Here is a 27,260-nt window from a genome sequence, read left to right as displayed (position 1 = left end):
TAAGAGGGAGTTAGATGTGGCCCTTGTGGCTAAGGGGATCAGAGGGTATGGAGAGAAGGCAGGTACGGGATACTGAGTTGGATGATCAGCCATGATCATATTGAATGGTGGTGCAGGCTCGAAGGGCCGAATGGCCTACTCCTGCACCTAATTTCTATGTTTCTATACCAAATGGTGCACAGAAGTGGGCTAAATACAGGCATTTTGAATGACCTCTACATTTTGTCCTACTCTTGTCTGACAAAACACCTTTTATCATCTTTATTAGGTTGTTGCTCCTCTACACGGTTTAATTGATGTCTTGAGGCCCAAGGTAAACTCTCAGCTCGCTGCTTGACTTATTACCACATACCAGGCTGTATACCCAGGGGTTGGCAAGACTACTTTCTCTGTCACAGTCTCCAATTAGCCGTTGAGTTTTCTCCGTGATACCTGCTTCCCTCTTATTTGTGACCAGTTGATATTTACTCTCAGTTGATCCTCCATGAATACATCTGCATATACATGCGAGTTACGTGACTGAAATGATTGTCAGCATCAAACAAGCTTTAGCATCGTAACATGGTTCATCTTTATCACCCCCATCTGTGGCACTGTGCTACTTCCATGTATGGATGCAATCTCTTAAGAAAATATCAAAGGATTTTCCCTTGATTGTGAGAAAAGAAGCAGGAACGGGTGTGACTGTCAATACTTGGCAGTGTGCTGGCAATGCGTCTAGTGCAGTCTCGGGGGGTTCATTTGAGAGGTTTACGTTGTGTCACTATTTTATGCTCTTGTGAAAAATGAGACGTAAAAACATTTTTACTTATGTCATTTCTGGTTTATCTAGCAAGCCAGCTCAATATATGGTGTAAATTTTTCTCCTCATTGTCACATTCTTGTCTTGAAATTCAGCAGTTCTGGAATCTGACTAAAAACACACAGCTCCTTGTGTAGGTGCCTGGTGCTCACAATTTAGATATGGTATCTAACATTCACTGTTTTGCCATCAGCTTTTTCTGAACTATGTATCAGGTCAGATCCTCCCAGGTTATGAATGCCCAACTTATGTACAGCCGGTACATATAGGAGACCACCAAGCAGGAATTGTTGGCTGCCGTGGGGTGAAAGGCATCTTCTGCTGTGTGGGAAATCAATGCATGGAAATATCTTTATAAAACATTCTGGTCTGACTACATGTTGCCCTTGGTTGGCCTATGAAATGTATTCCTGGAAGTTAGCATTTCTGACGTACAAACTATTTGTGTTGCAAACGGTACTCAGGAATGAAACTCTATCAGAGCCTGGGGAGTGCAAGTGTAATTTGCTAAGTTATGAGAGGACAGTCCTGAGTTAAACCAACAAAGGAAAGAGAGAGAGGAGAGAGAGAGAGAAGAGAGAGAAAAGAGAGAGGGAGAGAGAATATTTTAATGTGTCTGCTCCTGGACAGCAAACCAAATCTATCTAGTTCAACGCTTTCAATGTAACAATTTATCTACAACAGCATTGTTTGCAAGGATAATATTAGCCACATATGTAACATCACTTGTTGAATAATGGAAAGCAAAATAGAAAAACAACATTCAATAGGACTGCCTGGTCTTTCCGTATTTACTTTGACAAAAGCCACCCATATGATAGAGTTGCATTTTGCCACCTTGCTACAAGCAATATACAATGGAGGAGATTGCATCTCCAGCAGAAATACATGCAATCGATCTTATTAAGTATTCAAGAGAGATATAGCTCCTAGGGCTAACGGAATCAAGGGATAGCGGGAGAAAGCAGGAAAGGGGTACTGATTTTGGATGATCAGCAGTGATTATATTGAATGATGGTGCTGGCTCGATGGGCCGAATGGCCTACTACTGCACCTAATTTCTAGGTTTCTACAATCTCTCTGGCAACATATTCCAAGTAATGGCAAGGGAAAGGATTTCAAAGTAGCCTCAGTCCCAAAACATACCCACAGGTTGACTTAATCTCAGCCAAGAAAATCTGTTGTTCATTCCTCCAATTTCCAGGATGATTCTGCCCTATTTATGCACCATCTGCTTCTACTTTTGCTGTAGTGGTTGCCCACAACAGCAGTAGGAACACCACTCTGCTTAATAGTAGACACAATAATAAATGATAGTTATCCTACTGTCAGCCTGCCTGCCTACACACCAAGTTATCCTTGACCTAGGAATAGTAGTAAGGTTATAATGGGGGGGGGGGGGGGGGGGGGGGGGGGGGGGGGGGTGGTTAGGGGTTAGGATTGGCGGTGACTGTCAGAACAGTCGAAATCTAATGCTACTGGTGGTTGGAGTGTCCATGCCCAAGTCTTTGGTGTAAATATATATATATATATATATATATATTAGATTAGATCCTTTATTTGTCATTCAGACCTTACGGTCTGAACGAAATGTCGTTACCTGCAGCCATACATACAATAATAAACAACAGAACAGACAGTAAACACAAATTAACATCCACCACAGTGAGTCCACCAAGCACCTCCTCATTGTGATGGAGGCAAAAATCTTAGGGCTGCTGTCTCTTCCCTCCTCTTCTCCCTCTGCGTTGAGGCGATACCCCACCGGGCGATGGTAAGTCAGTCCCGCGGCTCACCGAGCTCCGCGAACGGGCCGGTTCAAACTCCGCGGCCCGGTTGCGCGGTTGGAGCTGCCGCCCTCCAGTCCAGCGGACGCAGCTGTCGATGATGTCGTCCAATGGCCCTCGGCCGAACCCCTCACGGGAGAGCCGTTACCCTCGAGCTGGGCCGCCCTCACGGGAGCGCCATTACCCTCGAGCCGGGCCGCCCTCACGGGAGAGTCTCAGCCCCTCACAGGAGCGCCGTTCCAGCCCCGAGCCGAGCCGCCCTCACGGGAGCGAGCCCAGGGCGAGTCCTGACAGGCTCTGCCTCCGGAGCCTCAAGGTCGCCAGCTCCGCCATTAGGCCTCAGCGCAGACGGAGGCAGAGAAGGGGGATACAACAAGAAAGTCGCATTCCCCCAAAGGGAGAAACAGAAAGCCCTGTTTCCCCCCCCCCCCCACACACATAAGACAAACCTAAAAACCAAAAACTTAACTAAACCAGACGGAATAAAAACACAAAAAAGTAAAACCAAACAGACTGCAGGTGAGCCGTTCACCAGCGTCGCCACTTCCGGAAGCATAAACACATAATAGCAACAGTTTGTTTATCAATTACATTCATACAAAGCTTCTCTTCTTTTTATAGAATTTTTTGAAAGATGGAACTAGCAATGTTACAAAATTTTGAGATTTTAAAAATCAAGTCTGCAATTTATCCCATCAGATAAAGCATAAAAATAAGTTTAATTTGACACCCAATTCACTTTCATATCTTCAGTATTAAAGAGGTTATGGCCATTTTCATACTCAGAAATTAGCATCTTGTTCCCCATTGACTTAATACAAAAGCTGTGATCGAGGACAGTCAAAAGTCCATAACTTTCTTAAAAATTAAGAGAATTGAATGAAATTTTCAGTTATTATAGATTGAAGCATTCTGAAACAAATATGAAACAATCTTACTTGGATGACCTGAAATTAAAGCATATAATTAGTTAGTTACCTAACTGTAGCTAATTACAGAATTCAATTACTAGATCTAAACATCTATCCAATTCTTAAGAAAATTTTAACATTTTTAAATAGCCTAAGTGTCCAAATAACATTCACCCAAGAATTCACAATATAACATGATTTTTAAATCTCATTGTCATGAATTTATAGGCCAAATGGAAGGAATTTAATGTAAATTAATGGGCATTTAAATAATCTTGCGAGTGGGTGTTTCTGGAACGCGATGGATTGGAACGTTGCGGTTGTGGTGAATTTGAACCCCATATCGGCAGGAAAAACTCTGCCGGTTCGTATGCGGCCATAATCACATTTTTGCCAAGGAAATTTGGATTAAAGTCATCCTAAGAAGCAAGTTTATATGTAAAATATACGGCTTACCCCGTGTTTTGTCCCCTACGTGAGATCTGTCCCGTTGTAGGCATTGAGGGCGTTAGAAGTAGCTTTTTTATTTTACTCCAATGATTAAATTGTCCTGCAATTTTTTTTTTTTAAACTTCCGAGAACGGATGTCGGAACGAGTTTTCAGCATCAGCTGGGAGGCCGAGGAAACCCATCTCGGACAGGCAGGAGAAAACGGCATTTTAATTCCCCCCCCCCCCCCCCCCCACAGGCGCCAAAGTCACGCACACGGCCAGTGGCAGAACTGAACTGAATAACGTTCAGCAGCAATTTCAATGCTATTGTATCATAAGCTTGAACTTATCTGAAGAAATTTAGGGGCTAATGGTTGGACTCTTCAAGAATGAAGAGATGCATAGATCATTTGAGGTAATGACTACAAATACTGTATAAGGTGTGGAATTTGAATGCCCGTGCGGATTGTACAAGGAGCTCTGCACTGTTAAATCTGGTTATCACAAAACACACAGAAATGTTGACATTATGCCCCATTGGTGAACAGTAAAAATAGGTAAATTTCCTTTCCAAAATTCTTTCATTAGCTTGTGAGCTGCTGCTTCCATAGAAAGTAAAAAAGGGTGAGATGGATACGATTAGTCTGGAGAACATTATTGCTCATACTTTGACAGAGGTTATTTGGGTTTAGAATAAACACACGTTTTCAGACACTTTGCTTTTATCAACTGTCATAACTTTTTGCACTTGAGAAGGAAGCAGCATGCATTAATTAGGCAGAGATCAAAACCTTAATGCATGCATTACTTAATCAAGCTGAACAACCCACACTCATCTTAACGTAATGGAGCAGGGCCTTGATCTTAGATTGGTTCCTCCTTTTCAAAGCTACGTTCCTTCTTTCCAAATTTGCTTGTTTCCTTTATAATTTATTTATTTACAGTGCATAAAACATAAACATTCTTCAAGCACACATCTTTCCTGGAAGAGTTATTTTCTACCTCTCTGGATAGCCTCACTGCTAATAATTGATACCAAAGAGAAAGGCTCATTTTAGGAAAGGAGTCGTTAACATTCAAATTTTAAAAAAAGAGAATATTAATTAGGATATGTACACTTGAATGATTTCTAATAAGTATTGTTGGAATGAGGAGTTAGTTTGTGCCAAAAGGAAGGCAAGCATTCATTTTGAGAATTATTACATTTCTGTTTATAAGTTTTCCAAATGTTATTGCAGGAAGGATTATTTGGAAGCCGAGAATAGCCAATATCGTTCTGGCTATTTTTTTCATGCAACCTAACGTGAAACAGAGTTCTATGTAGAGTAATAAAGCTTTAACCTCACTTAGAATAAATGTGATGGAATTTCAAGTGGAGAACAGATCCTAGAAATATTTTTGTTTCACACCTTTTGTGGGATCAGCCAGAAAATTATGTCAATCGTTCTGTAAATGACCCAGTCATTCGCACAACATGGTACAACATAGTTTTATTAAAGATCACTTACAGTCCACTTCAGCATGTTGTTATAGCATGTGTAGCAAGTATTCGACCACCAGCATGAGCTAAGTTCTGATAATATAAACCGTATAGTAGGCAGAGCTTCTACTAATAAAGCACTACAATGGGTTAGTGTGGAGTAACCAATCTACATTTTTCCTCGAAGAAATGAAATGAAACACAACTAAGTTCAAGCCAATAAGCAGAAAAACACTAATATGTGATGGCTAAATAATACAGTGATGGTTAAATAATACGAAATGCTAATAACGCATACAGGGACGTATAGATGGTTACACAAAATCAACATATCTAAGGGGTGGCCTACAGCGCATCTCCTTCCTTCACCGGGGACATAACCGGGGATGGTGCCGGAGACCCGCAAGGTGGAGGCGGCGAAGCCGGTGAGCGGGACGCCGAACGTTGTGGTGAGGCTGTAGGGGGCACGGTCAGTGGTTGCTCTGCAGCAGCAGTGCACGAGGGAGGAGACAGTCCGACAGCAGGAGGGTACATCAGACGAGTGACCTCTGGATCTGAAACTGCAGCACATGGTTCCTTCACAGGAAGGAGATGTTGACGGTTGCGTCCGTAAAGGCCTCAGTCGGCACTTACCAGGAAGGAGCGCGGTTCCATGGCAGGGCTGTGAATGTGACCCAAACGGCCATTGCCCTTGTCAGTCTGAAGGTGAACAACTTGCCCACTAGCGAGAAGTTAGCTGAACTTGTCGAACTTGTGGCTGCAGCAGCTGCTGGGGCACGGGTTTGACGAGACATCAGGTGTTGGGCTGGAGAACCCAGTATTGGGTCACAGGGTGTTGTTCCTTAAGTTGAGCAGGTCCAAGTATACGTCAGATTTAGCAAGGTATGAGCGCTCCATTAATTGTTTGGCGCTATGGACCTCCCATTCTGCGAGTCCATTGGACTGTGGAAATTCAGGGTTGCTGGTGACATGGCAAAAATCCAATCGTTGAGCAAAGATTTTGAAACACTGACTGCCGTTATCAGATAGGAGACGTGCAGGGGCGCCGTGTACGGAAAAGTGTCGTAACAACTTTTGGATGACTGCATCAGATGTAATGGTTTGGAGTAGGTCAATTTCGAACAAGCCTGAATACGAGTCAATGAGAACCAGATAGTGTTTTCCACGCCATTCGAATGTGTCGGTAGCGACCGTTGACCGCGGCAGAGGAGGAACAGGGTGTGAGACCAAGGGTTGTTTCTGTTGGTGTGGCATTAGGCTGTTGCGGACAGCGCAGACTTCGACTTTTTTGCATATATACTTGGTCATACCAGGCCAGTAAAACATGCTCTATGCTCATTGTAAGGTCGCTTCCACACTGAGGTGGCCCCTATGGACGGCATCAAAGTGCTTGTCCTGAAGAACAACTGGGATGACTGCTTTGTGACCCTTGATTATGACTCTGTCCTGTAGTACCAATTCGTTGCGAATTAGGTAGTATGGGCGAATAGCGATTGCGGTACTGTGTTGTTTATCTGGCCAGCCACGCCGGATGACTGAGGACAGTAATTGTAGAGTTTCATCGGCAGCCGTGAGCTCTGCCAGGCTGCTTGGGTATTCAGTAGGAACGTATGACACCATCATTACCGTGAACTGGTCTTGTTCTGAGGGCTGTTGTTCGCAGGTTTTGCGTGGGGCTCTTGATAGTGTGTCAGCTATGTGCATGTCCTTGCCCTTTTTGTAGACTATAGTAAAGTTGAAATGCTGTAGCTGCATCATCATACGTTTCAGGTGAGCCGGAGTGGCGTGAATGGGTTTGTTCAGAATGGTGACCAGCGGCTGGTGGTCTGTTTCCACAATCACAGATTTGCCAAAAATATAGTCTTTGAATTTTGTGCAGGTAAAAACCACGGCAAGCAGTTCTTTTTCGATCTGGGCATAATGTTGTTCAGTTTCTGTCAGGGTATGGGAGGCATAAGCAACAGGTCTGCAGTCACCTTCGGTGGAAGTCTGTAGGCAAGCAGCACCAAGTCCATATTGGGATACGTCACACGTGAGTGACACTGGCAACTTTAAAACAAAGAAGGCGAGGGTTCGAGCACTGGCCAGTTGCAACTCGGGGATTTTGAAAGCTCTTTGGTGCTGTGGATACCAGGACCAGGCAGTGTCCTTGTGTGTCAGTTCCCGCAGGGGGGCAGATACATCGCTGAGGTTGGGAATGAATTTCCCCAGGTAGTTGACCATTCCCAGGAATCTCTGTAAACTCGTAACGTCAGTGGGAACTGGCATCTCGTTGATGGCAGTGGTCTTGGATGGGTCCGGTCTGAGACCATCACTGGTAAATCGTGTCCGACATAGTTGACTTCTGTGACATGAAATCTGCATTTTAGAGGGTTGAGCTTGAGATGGATGTCTTTTGCATGGTCTACTACTTTTGTTAGATTGGCATCATGTTTAGACATGTTGCATCCGGCAACGAGAATATCATCGACAATGATGGTGCACGGGTACCCCGCAAATAATTGTTCCATTGTGCGCTGGAAAACCTCGCTAGCATAGTTGATGCCGAAAGGCAGTCTCAGAAATTTGTAGCGGCCAAATGGGGTGCCGAACGTGGTGAGATTGGACGAGTCAGGGTCCAGCAAGATCTGCCAAAACAAATTTTTGGCATCCAGAACAGAGAACACATTTGCTGCTTATCTGAGCAGCAACTTCCTCTACTGTTTGTGTCGGGTAGTGTGGGCATTTGATTGTTGTGTTTAGGTCTCTGGGGTTGATGCAGATTCAAATTTCTTCCTTGTTTTTCTTTGGTGCAACCACCATGGTGGAAATCCAGTCGGACGGGTTAGTAACTGTAGCACTGGAGCTCATTGTATACTCTGTCATGCATAGCATGCGGGGTACGGAGTGGTGCTTAACCACAGGTGGAACATTTCGATCAGTGGCGATATTGTACTTGATGGGCAGTTTTCCAAGCTTGTCGTCAAATAGTTATTGTATTCTGAAAGTATCTGCTGAGTGGAGTCCTCAGTGGGAGTGATTTGATGGACAGCAGGCCCAAAGGCAACCAGGCCTAGATCCTGGCATGCGTTGATGCCTAATCGGCCACCATTCAGATAATAGTCTACTTTCCTGTTCTTGCCACCAAAGTGGATAACCTCACATATATTAACATTATACTGCATCTGCCATGCATTTGCCCACACCCAACCTATCCAAGTCATCTTGCACCCTCCTAGCATCCTCCTCACAGCTAACACCACCCCCCAGCTTCGTGTCATCCGCAAACATGGAGATGTTGCATTCAATTCCCTCAACCAAATCATTAATATATATTGTAAATAGCTGGGGTCCCAGCACTGAGCCTTGCGATACCCCACTAGTCACTGCCTTCCATTCTGAACAGGACCTGTTTACATCTACTCTTTGCTTCCTATCTGCCAGCCAGTTCTCTATCCACATCAATACTGAACCCCCAATACCGTGTGCTTACAAAATTCTTAAGGGGTTGGACAGGCTAGATGCAGGAAGATTGTTCCCGATGTTAGGGAAGTCCAGGACAAGGGGTCACAGCTTAAGGATAAGGGGGAAATCCTTTGAAACCGAGATGAGAAGAACATTTTTCACACAGAGTGGTGGATCTGTGGCATTCTCTGCCACAGAAAGTAGTTGAGGCCAGTTCTTTGGCTATATTTAAGAGGGAGTTAGATGTGTTCCTTGTGGCTAAAGGGATCAGGGGGTATGGAGAGAAGGCATACTGAGGATACTGAGTTGGATGATCAGCCATGATCATATTGAATGGTGGTGCAGGCTCGAAGGGCCGAATGGCCTACTCCTGCACTTATTTTCTATGTTTCTATGTTTGCAATACATTCGGTATTACGACTTTGTTTAAATTCAGATAAAGTCATGACATTATATTTAGCACCATGTCAATCTTTGCAAGTGCAATGTTGGGGTTAACGAGGATAGAGACTTCAGGGTCAAGTTGCTTGTTAGTGGAAGCAAACAGGGAGTGGATGGCTGGACTGTTATCTCGGTTCACAGGGAGGAGAGCAGGGGATGGCGCTTCCAGCTCTTGGAATTCGATATCAGTAGGTTCATTTTTTAACATGTGTACATTTTATCTTGTGAACGAATGGGCCATGAACGAGAACGACAACATTTCATGAAGTGGTCACATTTCTTACAGTAGTGGCAAATTTTACCGTAAGCAGCACAGAATTTTTCGTGACCTGGAGCGTTGGGGCTGTCACAGTTAGAGCACCGTTCGATAGATCTCTGAGGCTGCCAGGGTGGGGTGGGAAGTGAACGCCAGTTACGATAGGAGGTGTCATTAGCAATGACAGTGAATGGGGATCGTGGCCCAGATCCCAATGCCATAAGTTCAGCGATTCTGCAAGCATGTTCAGCTTGGTCCAAGGTCAATTCAGTATCGCGAAGCAATTCGTCTCGTACTTGTTGCTGAGTAAACCTCCGATCAGATTGTCACGGATGAGATCTTCACACAAATCTCTGAAACGGCAGCATGCATCCATGTGTTTTAAATCACTGAGGACATTTTCAATAGGTTCTCCTTACAGTTGGAAGCGAGCAAAAAACTTGCTACATTCAATTATGGAGTTGGCTCGAAGGTCGCATAGCTGTCTGAAGTTAGTGAGCAGGACTGCAGGGTCATCCATAGTTTCAGCAGGCACCATAACCTGGTTGTTGTGATCCATAACAGCAGGCGCGTAGTTAAAACGCTCTGCGTGCTTCATTGCTTCAGGGTCAACAGCATTAAGTAGTAAAGAGACACGCACGTCAGGTGCAGCATTGCGATGAGCAGCACGGATGTAATAGTTGTAGTCGCGCTCAAAGATGCGCCAACGTTCAGCGATGTCAGTGTCAAAGATCAGAGGATCTGGATGACGAAGCGAGCTAGCCATGGTAGCGATAGCGAGTATACAAAACAAATTAAGTGGACAAAATAAAAACCGATATACTTAAACACGGAGTGGGTAGGCAACCACTTCTTGACACCATGTGTAAATGACCAAGTCATTCACACAACATGGTACAACATAGTTTTATTAAATATCACTTATAGTACACTTCAGCATGTTGTTATAGCTTGTATGGCAACTATTCGACCGCCAGCATGAACTGAGTTCTGATAATATAAACCGTATAGTAGGCGGAGCTTCTACTAATAAAGCACTACAATAGGTTAGTATGGAGTAACCAATTTACACGTTCATCCTGACTTTGAAACTGTGTCACTTCAACCAGACCATTTGAAGACTAATTTCATACAATCGATTATTCAGGATATAATAACAGGGAACTTGAAAAATCACAATGTTTTTTTCTAATTTTCATTCAAGGAGTGAGGTGTGAATATCTAGCCATTGAGTATGTTTTAAATTGAGAATTATAGCTAAATGGATGCAAGGGGAATTAGGGAATAGACTATAAAATCAAAGGAGCTGAATTAGGCCATTCATTATTTTGAGTACAATCATGGCTGATCTTTTTTTCCCTCTCAAACTCATTCTCCTGTCTTCTCACTGTAACCTTTAACTCCCTTCCTATTCAGGAACATATCAATCTCTGCTTTAAAAATACATAATGTCTTGGCCTCCACAGCCCTATGCAGCAATGAATCCCATAGGTTCACCACCCTCTGGCTAAAGAAACTCCTCCTTATTTCCATTCTATAGGTACGTCCTTTTATTTTGAGGCTGAGCCCTCTGGTTCTAGACTCTCCCATTACTGGAAACATCCGTTCACTTCCATTCTACCTAGGCCTATTTAGGAATATGGGGTTAGTGTGGGGTGATGGGGTTTCTAGTTGTAAATATCACTAACAATTGGTTCCAGTAGAAATACGTTGACACAATGTCAAGGAAGCACACCAATGTATAATGGTCTCCCCTTCATCAGAAGGCCAAGGAAATTCAGCATGTCCCCAACGACTCTTAACAATTTATACTGATGCACCAGAGAAAGCATCCTACTAGGATGCTTCACAGCTTGATATGGCAACAGCTCTTCCCAAGAACATCAGAATTTGCAGAAAGTTGTGAATGTAGCTCAGTCCATCATGCAAACCAGACTCCCACTGTATCTCAGCAGATGTGTCAATAATAAACCAGTGCCAATGCCGTGATGTTGAATTTTGGCCACAATGTTGTTTAATTGTGAAACTGAGTCATGCAATAGAGATGCTTACTCAATCTACTTTCTTGCTTTCTTAAGTTAGAATGCATCCTTAGATTAGATATATTAGGAGGACCTCTTTTTATACAACAATTCTTCTGGATCAGATACTTGGGAATACTAGAGAGCACATAAATAAAAACACTTCACAAAATAATGGAGAAAAAACCGCAAAGAATACAACTTGTCAGGTGTTACCTAAAAAAAAGTTCACGTTATATGTAAACGGGATCCTTTGTGATAAAAGCTTCAAAGAGTGAGGACAATTCTCTATCTGAGGCCAAACCGTAGCGATAGATTTTGAACAATGACCTCCAACAGTGAGCTGAACCTGTACCTGATCAATATTGCTGCTACAGTTCCCAATTTCCGTTTCCCAATACATTGGAGAGTCTATTACAAAACTGTCACTGATCTTCTGGTTAAGATAATTTTATATGGCTAATACATTTCCGGACCTGTATTGTTCTCTGTTGTATTAAGTGAAATGTTTACCATTGAATCACAGGTTCAGAGAATACTAGTCACATAAGTAGTCATGTGAAATTCTTAAATAAACTACCTTTCAAACAATATATATATATATATTTTAATTATTATTGTCACATGTACCAAGGTACAGTGAAAAATGTTTTGTTGCGAGCTATCCAGTGATGAATAGATGATACGTGATTATAATCAAGCTGTCTAAGTAACCTTTACACCTCCCCCCCTATCCCACTCAAGTCGTATCAGTTTCAAAGTCATCTTTTTGAGTCTCATTGTCTATACTCAATTTCACCTAGACCACAGCTAAGAATGGCCTGTTTCCTTTATCATTGTTAATTTCTTGAATATCTTTCATTCATTTGTTCTATATTTCTCTACATCACCATCTATATCTCTCATTTCCTTTTCCCCTACTCTCAGTCCGAAGAAGGGCCTCGGCCCGAAACATCACCTATTCTTTTCTCCAGAGATGCTGTCTGACCTGCTGAGTTACTCCAAATTTTTGTGTCTATCTTCACAATGTACAGATACAGGATAAAGGGTAAAACATTTAATGCAAGATAAAGTCCGATAAAATCCGATTACAGATTGTTCAATGGTCTCCAATGAGGTAGATGGTAGGTCAGGATAACTCCCTGACTTGTGAGATGTCGGATGGTTGGCAAATTGATTTGGATTGGTATTAGGCTACACAGTCATGAGCGTACAAAGATTATAGAAGAGGGCTGATAACGCATCCTTGTGGGGCACCAGTGTTGAGGATTAATGTGGAGGATTATCAAGAGATACAAATACTTGACAAGTTATTCAAACTTTAAGAATTTAAGATTAGCAACAAATCTGGCATATTGATAAAATGTTGATTAACACAAAAGGAGGATAAATCTGTAGCTTGGATTTTTGAATTCAATCAAGCATTTATATCACGTTCAAAATAAGTTAAATGGTTCAATGGTCCTTTATTGTCACGTGTACTGAGTTAACAAATCTGTTCTGCATCAGGAGACTATCATGTTCACTGCAACATTAAGAGAGCCACATTTAAAACAACACAATGACAATTGAGTATATTGTATGTGACTGTAGAGCAACAACATTTTACATGGTTATAAAGCAAGAAGAAGCATTGCTCCTCTCCCCCTTATACTTTTGGGTAAGTTAAGAAAAAATATCAAATCCTGCTGATTTATTAGGAATTCCATAATCATTCTGTTCTGCAATTTTGGGGCCTGAAAACACGTATGGATTTGGTAGTTCCAAGTAGTTTCAGGGGCCATTCCAAACTGTGAGCTTGTAAGGATGTTGAAATGAAGCTTTCTTCTACAATATGGTAATCTGACTGTGGGCCAAAGCTGCAAAACTATCAGCCTGCTAGACTCAGATGCTATGGTATCTTAGTTATTTTATGTTCAAACTCCAATCTATTTATTCTAGTTTAGTTTAGTTTAGTTTCTGATTGTCACACGTACAAAGGTACAGTGCGAAGCTTATGTTTGTGTGCCATCCAATCAAAAGAAAAGACAGTAAAGGAATACAATCAAGCCGTCCACAGTGCACAGATAAAGATTGAAGGGTACAATGTTTAATGCATGATATAACATTGAAGTCCGATAAAGTCTGTTTAAACATAGTTAAAATGTCTCCACTAAGATAGATGGGAGGTCAGGACCATACTCTAGCTGATGAGATCGTTCAGTTGCCAGAACTCTTCCTGAATCTAGAGGTATGTATTTTCAAAATGTTGTACCTATTGCCTGATGGGAGAGGGGAGAAGAGTGAGTGACCAGAGTGAGACTGGTCCTTGGTTATAGTGGTCGCCCTGCCGAGGCAGCATGGCATGTATATGGAGTCAATGTAATGGAGTCAACATCACCCATTCCCTCTCTCCAGAGATGCTGCCTGTCCTGCTGAGTTACTCCAGCTTTTTGTGTTTATCAAAGGGAGGCAGACTGCTCGTGTGATGGTCTGGGGTCCATCCACAACTCTGCAATGTTTTGCCATCTTGGATGGGGCTGTTCCAAAACCAGGTTGTGGTGCATCCTGATAAGATGCTTTCTACAGCACATCTGTAGAATTTGGTAAGAGTGTTTTAGAGTCAAGAGTGTTTTATTGTCATATGTCCTGGACGGGACAATGAAATTCTTACTTGCTGCAGCACAGCAGAATATGTGAATATGTAAACATTGTACATAACGGGGGAAAAAAAGAAAAAGTTCAATAAAATCAAATATAGTGCAAATAACAAATAATAATAACACAATACACGATAGAGTTTAACATGAACATCCACCACATCGGAATCAATGTTTCCCACTGTGAGGGAAGGCAATGAAGTTCAGTCATATTCCTCTTTGTTCACCTGTGGTCGGGGCCTCTGAACCCTCAGCAGTCACCGTTACGGACGGCCCGATGTTCAGGCCCTCTTGTTGGGATGATTGGAACTCTGATGTCAGAATGGAATGGATCGGAACACACTCACGGCATGGAGTTTCTGAATCGGCCGCTTCCTACCGGAGACTACTGCTTCCGAAGGCCACAGGCCGAGATGGACGGAGATCCAACACTGACGACCCCCGGCAAGGGGTCTCAGACCTCCGCGGTGTTAAAGACAGCAGCGCCCATGGCTAGAATCTACGCAGACCACAGCTCCATGGTGATAATCAGCAGACCCAACACTCCGAAGCTCCAACACTTCGCAAGGCATCGTCCCACTTGCACAACTGTAATTCAGTGCTACACCGCCTCTGAAGCACTGGCCGGTCTCCGGAAGGAAAGGCCGTGCCAATCCAGTGGGGGGGGGGGGAGCGAAGATGCGACTCGGAGAAAAGACGCATCTCTGTCCAGGTAAGTGACTGGGAAACGGTTTCCCCCTACTCCCCACCCCAACACATAAAAAAGACTAAGGAACCTTTAAAACATTATTTTAGACACACTAAAAATAACAAAAATTGTGAAAGGATGGACAGCTGCTGGCGAGGCTGCCACACACGATGGCGCCACCCGATGGAATGTGTAATGTAGCATGTTTCTATATTTTACTCTAAAGTAATATTATTAGACATATTGCAAAGTCTCAATGCCAATATCCTAAAGCATCCAGAATTAACTCACTATTAGTTGCTGTTGCCAATTGTAAAAATATGTGCTTAGAATATTATATTCGATGGATTGATGCCTGTGTTACTTTGTCATTTTCACAACATCTGCACTTACAATATGGATTAAAAATAGTTCATTTCTTTCAATGTTACATTATTTTCTAATGTAATCTGATTCAATTAAATGGAAATATGTCTGGTTTTGTTTTCTTACCCTGATTAATTTTGGTCTCCATAGATTTGTTCTCCATATTTATTTGATATTCTCCGTATGGATTTTCGTTGATTTAAATGCTAAATATCTTGTCTTCCTACCTTTCCTTGTCTGCCTCTGGTGACTACGCCATTATTTAGTTAAGATTCTATTTGGATATACATGTTATATCATCACCAAATATCCGGGGAAAGGTGATTTTCAATCCACCTCCTCCTCCATGACCACAACCACTAAGTATGCACAACAAACTCAGTTTGGCTGAGTTTAAATTACTACTGTCTGATTGTGTGATCCAGTTTAGGAACTTCAATTCTTAACAATGAATGTTGGATATTAACATGATTATACTGTATAGACGCTGAAATACAGAAAATAAGCGCATTTGATCCTTTGAACCTTATCCACTGTCTAATATGACTGATTTTCTATTTCAATACCACAATCCCACTTTCTCCCTTGTCATAGCCCTTGATAATTTTTGTACCTAGGTATCTTTCTGCTATTTTCTTAAATAACGACAATGACTTGACCTGCACCATTGCAGAGAATTCTGTAACTATAACCCTTATTCTAGATGCCCCCCCCCAGCAAGGGGAAACAACCTCTTCATATCCAGTTCTGTCCTGTCTTGTCAGAATTTAGTAGGTTTCAAAGAGGGCGGCACTGTGACACAGGGGAGCACAGTGGTACAACTCATTGTTGCAGACACTCAGGTTTAATCCTGACCCTGGGTGCTGTCTGTGTGGAGTTTGCATGTTCTCCCTGTGACCGCGTAGGTTTCCTCTGGGTGCTCTTCTTTCCTCCAGCATCCTAAAGTTGTGAAGGTTTGCAGGTTAATTGGCCTCTGTAAAAGTTGCCCCTAATTTGTAAGGACCGAATGGAAATCTGGGTGGGATAACATAGTTCTAATGTGAATGGGTGATCGATGGTTGCCATGGAATCATTGGGCTGAAAGACCTGTTTTCATGCTGTCCTCAAATAATATCCCCTCTCATTCTTCTAAATTCCAAATTCATCCAGTCTCTCCCCATATGATAGTGGTGCAAATCCAGGAATCAGTTTGGGGAACTTTAGCTAAATGGAGTGATCTGTCCAGATATGGTGGGGGTTTCACCAGTGCTCAAGAAATTGCAGTAAGATGTCCTTGCTCCAGTACTGAAATCTCTTGCAATGAAGGTCAACGTACCAGTTTCCTTCTTCAATGCTTTTGTAATTGGGGTGACATACTGGCAAGTTGGTAGAGTTGCTGTCTTACAGCACCAGAGACCCGGGTTTGATCCTGACTATGGATGCTGTCTGTATGGACTTTCTACATTCTCCCAGCGACCTTGTGGTTTTTTTCCAGGTGCTCCAGTTTCCTCTCACATTTCAAAGATGCGCAAATTTGTAGATCAATTGGCTTCTGTTAATTGCCCCTAGTGTGTTGGATGTGAAACTGGGATAACATATAATTGGTGTGTGGGTGATGGTTGATTAGCACAGACTCGGTGGGCCGAAGGGCCGGTTTCCATGCTGTATCTCGAAACCAAACTGCTTGCTGCATTTGCATGTTTGCTTTCAAAGACAGCCAGATGCTTTTGGACATCGGAAATTCCCAGTCAATCGCTATTTATTTATACTTTGCCTTTCTGGTATTCCCACCAAGTGGATATTCCCACATTCAATCCACATATAAACTTCTGTGAAGCCCATTTCTGTCCTAGTAGCAAACAATCCCCTCCAGTTTTGAGTCATTGGCAAACTTACAAATGTCACATTTTGTTCCCTCATTTAGATAATTTAAGTACACTCTGAACAGGTAGGGTCCAAACTATGATTCCTCTGAAACCCCACAAGTCATCACATGCCAACAAGGGAAAGTCCAATAGATTTCTATTCTGTTTCCTGTCTGTTAATTAATTTTCAATCCATGTAAGTATTGAATATAACATTGACGACTTCCATCTGATTCTAGGTCTTTAATACTGCAAACGTCCATACACTTTCACAACGAAGAGGTTTGCAATGCTATTATAATTCAAACAAAATAAATCTTCCTCCAATATAACAGGCCTTCTCTAGATAATGATGTTTGAAACAATCAAACAATTAGATTATAGAATAAATCTTAAATATGTACGATGTTAACATAAGCAATTAAGTACAGTTAAATATTGTATTATTGTATGAGCGGAGAGTGATGTATTTTGCTATTAGTTATGTCATAGGACTTGGAAATAAATAAAATGAAAAATATTGGCAGCACTTTCCATAGCAGATCTGATTTGCGAGGCTAGTAGAAGAAAGGCAACAAGCTTCAAGCAGTTGGTAATGGAGACGTGCGGTTCTCTGTGGGTTCCAGTATTGACCTGTAAAATAACTTTTCAACATTGCCAGGGTTGCAATATGTTTTACCTGTAAGGCTAATAAAAGATATACACGTCACAAATCCTTCAGTAGAGCCTTGTTTGCTATGCAAACATTTTAAGGGATAATATAAAGATGGCAAGACCCGTGGCAATAATTGGCAATCATTCCTGTCAGTCTTATTGTTTGATTTAAACCATTATAATTACATCACCATTTGTACAACAGGGAAAGTTCTTTTTGTTCACTGTTGTCCTGTTGGCACTAAAAATTAGGTGGTAGCAGGATCCAAATTCCTCAACTAATAAATTATTAATTTCGGCATAGCTGTGAAATTATGTGATTTATTTTCTGGACATTTTAGGCATAGAAATTCAGTAAAAACAATAAAGGCACTTGGAATTATCCCCTCCCGCCCAAAATAAAATTATGAAAAAATGCACTCACCATCGCCTTATACAACTGCAACATGGCCTCACAGCTTCTATACTCATACTTCAATGCTGCAGCTTTATATTCTCCTTTATCCACCTTGTTCATTACATCTTCAAATAATTTATTATTTACCAATCACAACTTCCCTTTCACAAATGGAGATGCATGAGACTGCAGTTGCCGGATTATTGAGCAAAAAACAGCTGGTGGTGGAATTCAGTGAGTCAGGGAAACTATTTGAGATTTTGTCTCTGCATTTGCCACTACAGATGTTGCCTGAAGTATTGAGTTCCTCCTGCAGTTTGTTTATTGCTTTCCATTCAGAAAACCATATTGTCTCTACTGGGTTGGCATAAGGTCATAAGTGATAGGAGTAGAATTATGCCATTCGGCCCATCAAGTCTACGCCATTCAATCATGGCTGATCTATCTCTCTCCCCTAACCCCATGTAATAATCAAGAATCTATATATCTCTGCCTTAAAAATATCCACTGACTTGGCCTTGTATTATGATTTTCCAAGTGTTCTGCTATTATTTCCTTATAATAAATTCAATTATCTTTCCGATGACAAATGTTAGGCGAACTGACATATAGTTTCTTGCTTTTTCGCCTTCCACCTTTCATGAAGCATGACATACCACTTGATTTTCCAGTCAGCTGGGAACTTTACATAACGTGTACAATTTTGGATTCTTTATCTCCGCCACTCTTTATTTAGGACCCTTGGAATCAGACCATAGGGTTCAGGAGAGATAGCGGCCTTGATTCCTATTGGCTTGCCTAATATCTATTCTCTTGTGAGAGTGATGTCTAGACCCTCTCAATATCCAATGAAAAATGATTCAAATGGCATTTCAGTGTTCAAAGAATGTCTTACGCTCCACTTTACTGTGATCCATGGATGCAAGATTTTGTATGCTTTGTATATATTTCAAGTGGTTCCGTTATATCATAATTACTCTGATGTAATTGATTTCAATTGAGTAACATCACCTCTATTTTGAGAGAACGGGAAAACATACCTAAAAAGGAAGTTTATGCACGTCAGAGTAATTTACTATCCATGAAGCTCTTCAGATGTTGCTAAGAAATGACAAAAAACAATTTAAAGCAGATATTTTAACTGAATTAAGATTTAATTTTAGCAGGGATAAAAAATGTAAAGAAGAAATATGTTTGAAATCTGGAAAATAATTAACTGCCTTTCTGTTGTTTGTAGGGCAAGTTATCTTTTATGGGCACTAACATTGGATATTTACGTGTTCACTCTCTGTGATGGATGGAGCTGATGCAAATGAGAGGTATGAAAGTAATATTGTGGAAAAATCTCAACGTATTTGTTTTAGTCTCCTAGAATTTATTGTGAAGTTAAATCTTTAAGAGGTGCATTGATTTCAGATAAACTAATGGATATCAACCTATTTGTAGCCTTATTCATACATCAAACCTTCATGAATGATAATAATTAACTAATCTGCTGTTTGATAAAATACTTAAACTAGCAAATTAAACTTTGTTATACAGTAGGTATATCAATATTCCTTATTCCAAAAGTTTCACTCTTTATTTTTCATTTTCTGCATTGATATTATTTTGTTATATTAAAAAAATAGTGTGCACAACTATATACAGTAATAGTATGCACAGGTGCATAACACTAGGCCAATGATAATACTAAAGCTCTGCTGGATATCTGCCAAGCTGCTGAAATGAATGATTACTGTGACTGAACTGCATCAATCCTTCAGTCTGCGTACTACTTATGATCCAAACATTTTTTGAGCAAGTTAGATGGAGAACAGATAGCAATTCTAACAATTTTAAGGCAGGAATGATGAAGCTTCCTGGGAAGGCTAACCCAGTATGGAACTAAGCAGGACCTAAAAAAGAAAACCTAATGGGCCATGTTGGCTGTTGCAGTGAGGTAGACTGCATTAATATGTGTGACAACGCAAAGACAATGGTAGACACAAAAAGCTGGAGTAACTCAGCGGGACATCCAGCATCTTTGGAGAGAAGGAATGGGTGATGTTTCCGCTCGAGTCCCTTCTTCAGACTGAAAGTCACACAAAAGAGAAACGAGAGATATAGACGGTGATGTAGAGAGATACCGACGATGATGTAGAGAGATATGCAAAATGGTAATGATGATAAAGGAAGCAGTCCATTGTTAGCTGTTTGTTGGATAAGAATGAGAAGCTGGTGCAACTTGGGTGGGGGAGGGATGGAGAGAGTGTGAATGCAGAGTTTATGTGGTTAGATAAATAAATATTCACACCTCTGGGTTGTAAGCTGCCCAAGCAAAATATGAGATGCTGTTCCTCCAATTTGTATTTAGCCTCACTCTGACAATGGAGGAGGCCTAGGACAGAAAGGTCAGTGTGGGAATGTGAAGGAGAATTAAAGTATTTAGCAACCAGGAGATCTGATAGGAAGGTGTTCAGGGAAACGATCGCCCAGTATACGTTTGGTCTTACCGATGTATAAGAATCCACATCTTGAACAACGGATACTGTAGATGAGGTTGGAGGAGGTGCAAGTGAATCTCTGCCTAACCTAAAAAAACTGTCGAGGACCCTGGACAGAGTCGAGGGAGAAGGTATGGGACAGGTGTTGCATCTCCTGGTGTTACAGGCGAGGGTACCTGAGGAGGGAGTAGTTTGGGTAGGAAGGGGTGAGTTAACTAGAGTATAATTTCAGCAAAAATTACATTTAGATTTTTTAGAAATGCATATTCCTTTAAGATTTTAATCTAAGGAAATGCTTATAAAATTGCAAAAAAAGTTTGAGTTGTACAAAGGATGACAAAGAAAGTCATGAAGAAATGTAAAACATTGAATCATTAAATAGAATATGGGAGAAAACTAGTAGGAAACAAAATTAGACTGTTAAAGTTTACACAGATATGCAAAAAAAGAGATAACAAGTAGGGCCCTGCGTGGGTCATTACAGAGATGGAAGGATTTGTACGGAAATGGCAGGGTAATTAAACAAATAATTTATGTCTTTATAAAGAAAACATGCAAACACTTCCAGAAATGCTGGAGAACCAAAGATTTGAATGCAAATAAAAGAAATTACAAATGAAAAATATTGCCACTGAAGTTAATGAGCCTGCATACTGATAAATGCCAAAGACATGGTGTACATTCCAGTGTTTCGAACGAGGTGGCTTTGAAGATAGTTGATCTACTGGTTATCATTATAGATTTTGTGATGCTTTCTGCAGATTTCAAGGTAAAAAATATCCATCCACTTAAGAAAGGATGAAGTCAGGAAGCGGATGATGATGGATCTGTTAGCCTGATATCAGTAGTTTGTGAAAATGCTGGAATCTAAAATAAAGGTTGTAATAACAAGTTATTTAGAACATAATGATATGTTTGAAAGGACTCAAATTGGATTTATAGACTTGTATTTGACTATTAAATTTGAGTTATTTAAGGATACACCTAATAGATTAGATGTGAGGGGTTGAAGTTGATGAACAAGAACTTATGGACTTGGGAGTCATATACCAGCATGGATTGAGAATTGGGTAATAGAGAGAAAAGAATGACCAAAAATAAACAAATCGTTTTCGGATTGGCATGCTGTACCCAGTGGTGTATGTCAGGGATCGGTGCGTGGGTCCCAAGGATTTACCATGTCGTTAATGGCTGAGGGGGCCAAATACTGGTTTTCCAGAATTGCTGATAAGGCAAAATCAAGTAGCAACCTGTGAAATTGGGATGCAAAGGGACTACTAGTCAATATTCGTGGTAATATACTAATTAGGATGAAAAGTCAGTTAGCGGATAGAAAACCAGAGCAGTTCAGGGGCAGAATCATTGAGAGAAAATAATTCAAAACTGAGATCAATACATTTCTGGATAATAATGAAACGGGAGAAATGGGGAAAATTCCACCGGGTGGCGTTTCGATGGCAGCCTCGCCTACAGTCTGTCTGTCCTTTTCGTTTTTTTTTGTTATTTTTGGTATGTTTTAAAAGTATGTGTTAATGTTTGTTTTAAGTGGGGGGGTGGGGGGGGGGGGTGGGGGGGGGGGGGGGGGGGGGGGGTGGGGGGGGGTGGTGGAAAGTGGGCAGGGATGTTGAGGGAAACTTTTTTCAATCTCTTACCTTGCCGAAGATGCGATTGTTTTCTGGATCGTAACTCCGGTCGCTCTGCGGCCTAACATCATGGAGCTGGATGCCTTGCTCGGGACAGGCTTTGAGCCCCACCGCGGGGTGTGGACTTTAACATCAAGTGAATGCAGATTCCTTGCCTGGGATTGACGTTCCAACCATGGCCTGCAGACTTTAACATCAAGGAGCTCGCAATCTCAGATTGAGACCGCGTCGGGAAGCTCCAAAAGCCGCACGACGTCCTACTAGCTCCGACCCGGGGTAGATTGCCCGGTGCGGGGAACTAACATCCACCCCCCCGATGCAGGAGCTTGAGTCGACTCGGAGAGGAGGCTTGCCGCCGGCTATCGGAGTAAGATCGTCCCATCAACGGAAGGTTAGAGGCCCCCAACTGCTGGAGGACAAAGAAGGGAGAGATTGAACTTTTTTTCGCCTTCCATCACAGTGAGGCATATGGAGGAGTTGCTGTGGTGGATGTTTATGTTAAAATGTATTTTGTGTGTTCCGTTGATTTTTATTTGTTTGATTGTGTGGTAAATTAAATTCCTCATATGTTGCAAAACATACTTGGCTAATAAAGTATGATTCTGATTCTGATCATGGTGCTGAGGTAGAAGATCAGCCATGAGCTTTTGAACGGTAGAGCAAGTTTGAGGGGCTAAATGGCTTGTGCTTGCTCTCATGTTGTGTCCTCATATAACTGTTCCTCTTGCATTTGTACAAGGGAAGACTTACCTGTCATTGGAAATAGGTATGGATCAATGAGTGAGATAGGCTTCTTCATTCTTCAGGGAACGGGGGTTCTCCTCCCCTACTATAGATGAGGCTCGTATCAGGGTGATTGGCAATCACCGAGGTACAGTGTTGAGTAATGTAACAGCCGCAGGGAAGAAGCTGTTCCTGGACCTGCTGGTCCGGCAACGGAGAGACCTGTAGCTCCTCTTGGATGGTAGGAGAGTAAACAGTCTGTGGTTGGGGTGAGACCTTGGCGATGCTGAGTGCCCTTCGCAGACAACGCTTGCTTTGGACAGACTCAATGGAGGGGAGTGAGGAACCAGTGATGCGTTGGGCAATTTTCACCACCCTCTGCAGTGCTTTCCGGTCGGAGACAGAGCAGTTGCCATACCATAATGTGATACAGTTGGTAAGGATGGTGCAGCGGTAGAAGTTCACCAGAATCTGAGGAGACAGATGGACCTTCTTTAGTCTCCTCAGGAAGAAGAGACGCTGGACAGCCTTCTTGACCATTTTTGTCTACCTTCGATTTTCCAGCATCTGCAGTTCCTTCTTAAACAGAGTGAAATAAGATTCCCATTTCTATCTCACTTTCACATTTAGCTCCCTCACGGCTGAAGCACACTGTTTCCATTGTGCTGGAGAATATGTAGATACAGTTCGCTGAGATAATAAACCAATTGAAGGCAGCAGATAGATCGGCAGTAATGTGCATGGCCATGGTTAATGTATCAATGGAATAATCTGATCACCACATTTGATCACACTCCACAGCATTGCCCACATTGTCAACACAGAAAGACAACGTTGCAACAGCCTGCAGCTTTATCTCATGCATGCATGAGCTCCATTTTCTCTGTAATATAGATTAGTGTGTTTGGAACTCCTCAAGGTACATTACACAATCTTACTGCTCACAGCAATTCTCTTTGTTGTTGATGATCATCACTGAACAGTGCCTGCAGGCCCATAGCTAATGTGGCAGTTCCTTGGTAATCTTGTGCACACCAGCACAAACACCCACCTGGGCACGTTGGCAGCCCTTAGGGTTTGTATGAGTTCAATGATATTTACAAGCCTGGAGCACTGCTTGTGTGTGGAGTTGATTACATCCTGCACTGGTGGGAATTCAGCCAAATGCTGAAACCTATATGCCTGCTCATTCCAGTGGGCTTAAATGGAAGCTGAGCTCACATACTTGTGGTCCTAGCAAACACCTTTGGCATCACCTGCCTCATGGGTCTTGTGGACGGCATCTCGGAGTGCCACCTGCAGGTCACACTTTGCTATTGCTTCTCTCTCTGCTCCACCCTCACTTCCTACTTTCATGTCCCTCAACAGCAGCATCCTGCTGGTGGCCACCTTTCCAATGTCCAGCCAGGGGTGTTAACAAAGGCTGCTGCTAACAGTGTGATGTACTTCTCATACAGGATCCTGTTTAGCAAACCTCCAAAGTAATGGTAACAAATCCTCGGAAAAAATATTGTGAAGGAATTGTTCTCCACTAATAAATAAGGAAGTAGCTTGAAATTTTGGCCTTCAAACCTTTCTGAGAATTTGTATTGTATCCGTATAACCTCTTAGTTTTGCATCAGGCCCTCAGTTGTTGCAATGTCACAGAGCTTTCAAAGGTAAGTGTGAGATATCACTTGAATTGAGTGATTATCTCATCTTAATAGGTAATCTTCCTTTCCCCAGAGGAGTTGTATGCAACCAACATGATGCACAGAGGTTATATATGGAAACCAAAATGATGGAGCCTAATACATTTGCTTTATCACTAGATGGAAGATATCCCTTCCCTACACCTCACCTACACCTTAGCATATTATGAGCGCTTGACAGCCCTGGGCCTCTGCTCGCTGGAGTTTCGAAGGTTGAGGGTGGACCTCATTGAAACTTACATAACAATGAAAGGTATAGATAGAGTGGATGTGGAAAGGATGTTTCCACTGGTGGGAAAGTCTTGGACCAGAGGTCATAACCTCAGAATTAAAAGACACTCTTTTAGAAACGAGGTGAGGAGGAACTTCTTTACTCTGAGGGTAAATAATCTGTAGAATTTACTGCCACAGAGGGTTGTGGAGGCCAGTCAGTGGATATTTTTTAAGGCAGAAACAGACAAATTCCTGATTAGAACGAGTGTCAAGGGTCATGGAGAGAAGGCAGGAAAATGGGATTTGGAGGCAGAGATCAACCATGATTGAATTGTGGAGTAGACACGATGTGCCACATGGCCTAATTCTACTCATAACATAAACTTGTGCACACATGTTCATGCACTTCCAGGTTGAGATTCCCCATAATAAGTCTATATTTGGAGCTGCAACATGGAAAAAGGTGCTCTGGCCCACTGAGTGCACACCAACTATCGATTTCCTGTTCATGCTAGTTCTATTATCCCCACTTTCTCATCCATTCCCTACACACGAGGGGCAATTTCCAAATGCAAATTAACCTACATGTGTTTGGGATGTGGGAGGAAAGAGGAGCTCCTGGAGGAAACCCATGCAGTCACATGGAGAACGTGCAAACTCCACATAGACAGCACCTGAGAGCAGAATTGAACCCAATTCTCTGATGCTGTGAGGCAAAAACCCTATCAGCTGTGCCACTATGCTGCACTAACTGCCCAATTCCATGCAAAAATAAGCATCAGCAAATGAATTGGTATTCTAATTCATGCCTTATTTCAGGATTCCTACACTACATATTCACACCGAGTGATCACTATGGACAAGGTTTCTATGTTTGTGGATGAATTATAAATATGAACATAATGTATATCCTTTGTAAAAGCTTTTTTCTATAGTCACAGAGTCTTTATTTTATGCTATGAACATCAAAAACAGTATATGGTGCAAATTCCCCTCAGTAATCTAGGATGTAAACATTCACAATGAGAAACAGTGGAACATTTGGTCAAAATTATAACACAGCATGATAGAAAACGTTCTCAACAGTTTTATGCTCCAGTTGATTTTATTCACTTTATCGTTCAGAAAAGTAATGAGAGAAGTTGTGCAGAGGGACAGAAAAATAGCAGTAAAGTTATCGACCAAATCACTTTTTTCACAGATATTAAAATGCCTATTTCAAAAGATGAAGGTCAGACACAGGTATTGATTTAAAGAGTAATGGGGACAAAAATGGAAATGTGTTTCCATTGGTTGATAAAAACAAACAAAATTCAAAAATACAATTTGTTTTGAAGGTTGTACAACAATGCAATGAGTGAACGACACAATGTCATTTTGTGGAAAGCATGTGCTGGAAATTTGACCATAGGGCATATGATGGTGCCACAAGCTCAAAGCAAGTGGCAGATGGCATTCACTCCATGTGGATGGGTGTCGATTATTACCTTAGCTATTCCACATCGCTATGCCAGCACTTTCTGAATGGAAAGGTAAATCCATTCACTGAATGTGCAGTTTATCCAAAGACTATTGGTGGCAAGCATCATGCAGCTCTATGCCCAGTCACTTGCAGCTGCACTGATCCATTCTTCCTTTGCCAGTCCTCTGTGTCACTTTGATACTACTATGCAGTCAAGTCACAAGCTGGTCGTTGATTAACAAGAGATGGCTAAATGAGCACTCTCAGAATAATCTAGGCTGGGTCCACCATGATGAGGTGCACTCTCAGTGCTTATACAGGTATCAGTCATATTTTGATGATGGAATTCCCTCTGCGAATGTGAATATAGCATTGCCATATGAACAATTTATCCAGAGAAATTGGACGAGGATCATAAATTCCAGCAGACACAAAGTGCTGGAATAACTCAGTGGGCCAGGCAGCAGCTCTGGAGAACGTGGATAGGTGACAATAGGCACAATGCTGGAATAAATCGGTGGGTCAGGCAGCATCTCTGGAGAAAAGGAATAGGTGACATTTCGGGTCGATACCTTTCTTCAGACAGAGAGTCAGGGGAGGGGGAAACTAGAGGTATGAAAAGGTACAAATAACAAATAAAAGAAAGGTAACCGAAGAATAAATCAAGCCTGCACGATGATCAAAAAAGGTGGAGCCCACAATGGTCTATTGTTAGCTGTGGAGAAGGTGATGACAAGGGGATACAAACAGTGAAACTAAGTAGAACAACAGTGAAACTAGTAGGATGACTAGAGTAGGGGGAGGGACAGAGAGAGAGAGGGAATGGAAGGGTTACTTGAAATTAGAGAAATCAATATTCATACTGCTGGGTTGTAGGCTGC

At 41.9% G+C, this 27,260-nt stretch overlaps 1 protein-coding gene across 3 annotated transcripts in view; it reads left to right on the top strand.

Annotated features, from left to right (window-relative positions):
• Window positions 1–27,260, top strand: part of htr4 (5-hydroxytryptamine receptor 4) — a 142,757-nt gene that overhangs the window by 15,051 nt on the left and 100,446 nt on the right. For all 3 annotated transcript variants that reach the window (XM_055643018.1, XM_055643017.1, XM_055643016.1), the window contains exon 2: window positions 19,399–19,480. In XM_055643018.1, the coding sequence (XP_055498993.1) occupies window positions 19,455–19,480 (26 nt within the window). In that variant the 5' untranslated portion in view covers window positions 19,399–19,454. The remainder of the gene's footprint in view (window positions 1–19,398; window positions 19,481–27,260) is intronic.

Source organism: Leucoraja erinacea, chromosome 11 (assembly GCF_028641065.1).
Source record: "Leucoraja erinacea ecotype New England chromosome 11, Leri_hhj_1, whole genome shotgun sequence".
Lineage (NCBI taxonomy): Eukaryota > Metazoa > Chordata > Chondrichthyes > Rajiformes > Rajidae > Leucoraja > Leucoraja erinaceus.
Note: the sequence above shows the minus strand (reverse complement) of the source record. Positions and strands in the feature narration are given on the sequence as shown.